Source organism: Austrofundulus limnaeus, unplaced genomic scaffold, assembly GCF_001266775.1.
Source record: "Austrofundulus limnaeus strain Quisiro unplaced genomic scaffold, Austrofundulus_limnaeus-1.0 Scaffold708, whole genome shotgun sequence".
NCBI lineage: Eukaryota > Metazoa > Chordata > Actinopteri > Cyprinodontiformes > Rivulidae > Austrofundulus > Austrofundulus limnaeus.
Window position 1 is genome coordinate 84,533 of NW_013953110.1, and position 3,012 is coordinate 87,544.

A 3,012-nucleotide genomic window follows, 5' to 3' on the forward strand; every position below is an offset into this window, starting at 1 on the left:
ATGTAAAATTTTGCTTCCACTTCACAATTGTATACCACTTTGTGTTGGTCTTTCACATTAAATTCCAGTGAAATATATTTATGTTTGTGGTTGCAATGTGACAAAATATGGAAAAGTTCAAGGGGTATGAATACTTTTGCAAACCACTGTATTTCTCCCCTCAGTAGGGTTGTTTACAGCACACGCGATTTCCGGTTAGCTTCTTAGCTTAGCCTCCGTCACACCGACAACACACACATGCTTCAGCAGAGGCCACACCTCCTGCAAGAAACGCTTCTCTATGTAGCAAGTCCAGACCCTTGTACGAAGCAAAGTGAAGGACAGGGTCTGGTTTTAACCAGGCTACACCTCTCCCAAAGACATGTTCAACCTTTATTTCTTTATCAAAATAATAAGATAATAAAGTAAATAGTTATAAACTTATGTTTGTAAAAGGAGAAAATAAGAACTGCGTTATGTGTACCACCACCACTACCTCCCCACTTGCCTACAACCTGCCTTTCAGCAGTGGAATAATGTGGTGTTATTACAAATAAACTGGAGACAGCAGTCTATTGAGTGTAGCTCAGCTGTGTACAAATCTGACATTTTACTATCAAATATGAATGAGTACTATGCACTCCATTCTCTACCTATTTGTGTTCGTGTGAATGTTTTTATGTCCAAACGTTGCATCACCCACCTCTCTGCCACGTTCCTGGCAGACTGGAGGAAGCGCGCGTGATCGTTCTCCTTCAGGCTCTGTTCGGCCTGCGTGATGAGGGCACTGGAGCGCTCCAAACACTGGCGACAGTTTGCAATCTGCTGAGCCAACTTGCGCAGTTTCATCACCTGGAACAAGCACACACACACACACACACAGTAGATGTTGCAACACGTAATTTATATTCATTCGCACAAAACCCGAGTCTTGACAGCATACTCTGCTGTTGTGATAGAAAGACTGTTTAATTTTATTGAGTGATGAAAACCCAGACAACAACACCAGCGTTGTATTATTCTGTCTAGGAAAAGTTTCAAAGTAGAAAAAAAATCCCTTAAATTCCTTTGAAGGCAAAGTAGTTTTTGTTAAACCAGGTGCAGACTCTGCATGCAGCCAAGTTGCTGTCAAATATCAATAATATGAGCTTTAACAGCACTTTTTTTAAAACAATTTGTCAGGTGAAAGAACAAAGAAGCCAAACTCAATATTAGTATCGGTTTTACTTCCATAAATGATACAAATGATCAAAATAGGAAGTACATAGATGTGTAGCTGATAAAAAGAAGGATTCTAGTCTGCATGAGGAAGTTATTTTATATGGATTGTAGCCTAAATGTTTGTCTTTTTTAAAAAAAAAAGCCTTCCACAGCTGGTGGAAACCACCTGCTGATTCTATACAGGCACAATCACAGACAGCGATCTTCACACAAGCAAAAGGAAACAGGAAGACGGTTAGAATGCAGTAAAGAAAAGACTTGGTCATGGAGTTCGAACTGAAAAAAGTAAAAAGAAAATCTATGCTTTTTTCTTGATAGAGTAAAATCCTGGGGAACATATGTAATAAGATGTTTTAAGGATGTTTATTCACAAGCAAACATTAATGGTGTTCCCGACTGAGCATATAGAAAACATTAAACATTCATTTGGAATGAATCAGTTTATCTTCATCGTGCCTCATATCCTGACTCTGGGTATAAATTCAGTTTAGTAAAACTCTTTATAGTAAATAACTGAGGCTGTTTGAGTGCTGTGAAAATATCAACAAAAGGCGAGCTGCAGCTTTATAGCCTGGTCCAGCGCACAAATTGTTCATCAGGAGCAGATTAAAAACTCATTCATCCAAACGATGTTTCTAAAAGACACTAGATATTTAACTTGTAAAATTTCAATGAACCTTAAAGAGTTACCTCAGATCTTTTGAAGTGAGCTTCTGCAGAAAGGTTATCAACAATTAATAACTTACCTGCTAACACCAGTTAAGAGAAAATAAGGTTTAATTATGACCAGAGCAAAAAACAGCTAAAGGCTAGTCCAGGCAGGGTTAGAGCAACAAAGAGGGTTAAAACAACAGCTTACTTATAAACACTTATAAACAATTTATTAAGAAATTTGTTCAAACTTTTATATCACTGTCAGGTTTGCATTACGCATTTTGACAGAAATATTATTACCCTCCTGCAGGAAGTGCACCAGGCTGTGCTCCAGCTAGCTGTGCTGCAACTAACCATATACTGTATTTCTATCATGTACTGCAGAAGATGGCGGTGGTGGCGGCAGAAGTATGTAGCTGTGCAGTATCGCTGCAGGAAAATACATCCCATTTGGCTTTTTTTGGCTTTACAGGCATCTGCAGGTCTGTTTTTGACCAAATTTACCTCAGCTTTAGTGTTGCTGTTACTCTGTATGCTACATAAACGAAAGATCAAAGACGCAAATGATGGACATCATTTTCGAAAAACAGCAGCACACAAGCGTCCTATGGCGTTTTTACAAGCATCGACCATAAGTTATCCTAACTTTGGTAAATATCATCTACCTTGCTGGTTGGGCTGGTTTCTCCGGCTTGCTGCTGTTGTGGCGTGTCTCGGTGGAGTGGTGGATGTGGATGGAGTCCCTCGGCCCTCGGATTGTCCCTCGTGTTTGGACGGAGCGCCTGGGGTGGCCTTGCCGGCCTGGACGTGTGGCGGTGGGAGCCGGGACGGAGCGACTAATCTAACAAGTGAGGCGTACCAGCTTCYCTRTTRCCTATTTGGATCAATATCAGCCGTGCCCTGTTTTTCGGTTGAGGATCAAACTGGAGCTACTGGTTTTGGTGGTTTTGTGTCCGACATGGTGGGAACCATGTTATTCAAGCCTTGAAGTGTGCGCCATTCAGCGAAGAAAAGAACAGCAAGCTACTGACTGGCTTCAGAACCTCACCTGATCGGGTAGTAATTTCGGTCTATGTTACTGTTTTTCATCAGTGGACAAAAGACATTAGTGCTTGTGGTGGAACTACTACTTTTATGTTTAAGCAAGTAATTCATGAC

The 3,012-nt window shown here is 40.6% G+C and overlaps 1 protein-coding gene across 3 annotated transcripts in view; it reads right to left on the reverse strand.

Annotated features, from left to right (window-relative positions):
- Positions 1 to 3,012, reverse strand: part of mid2 (midline 2) — a 97,120-nt gene that overhangs the window by 27,771 nt on the left and 66,337 nt on the right. For all 3 annotated transcript variants that reach the window (XM_014028003.1, XM_014028002.1, XM_014028001.1), the window contains one exon: positions 683 to 831. In XM_014028003.1, coding sequence (XP_013883457.1) covers positions 683 to 831 — 149 coding nt within the window. The remainder of the gene's footprint in view (positions 1 to 682; positions 832 to 3,012) is intronic.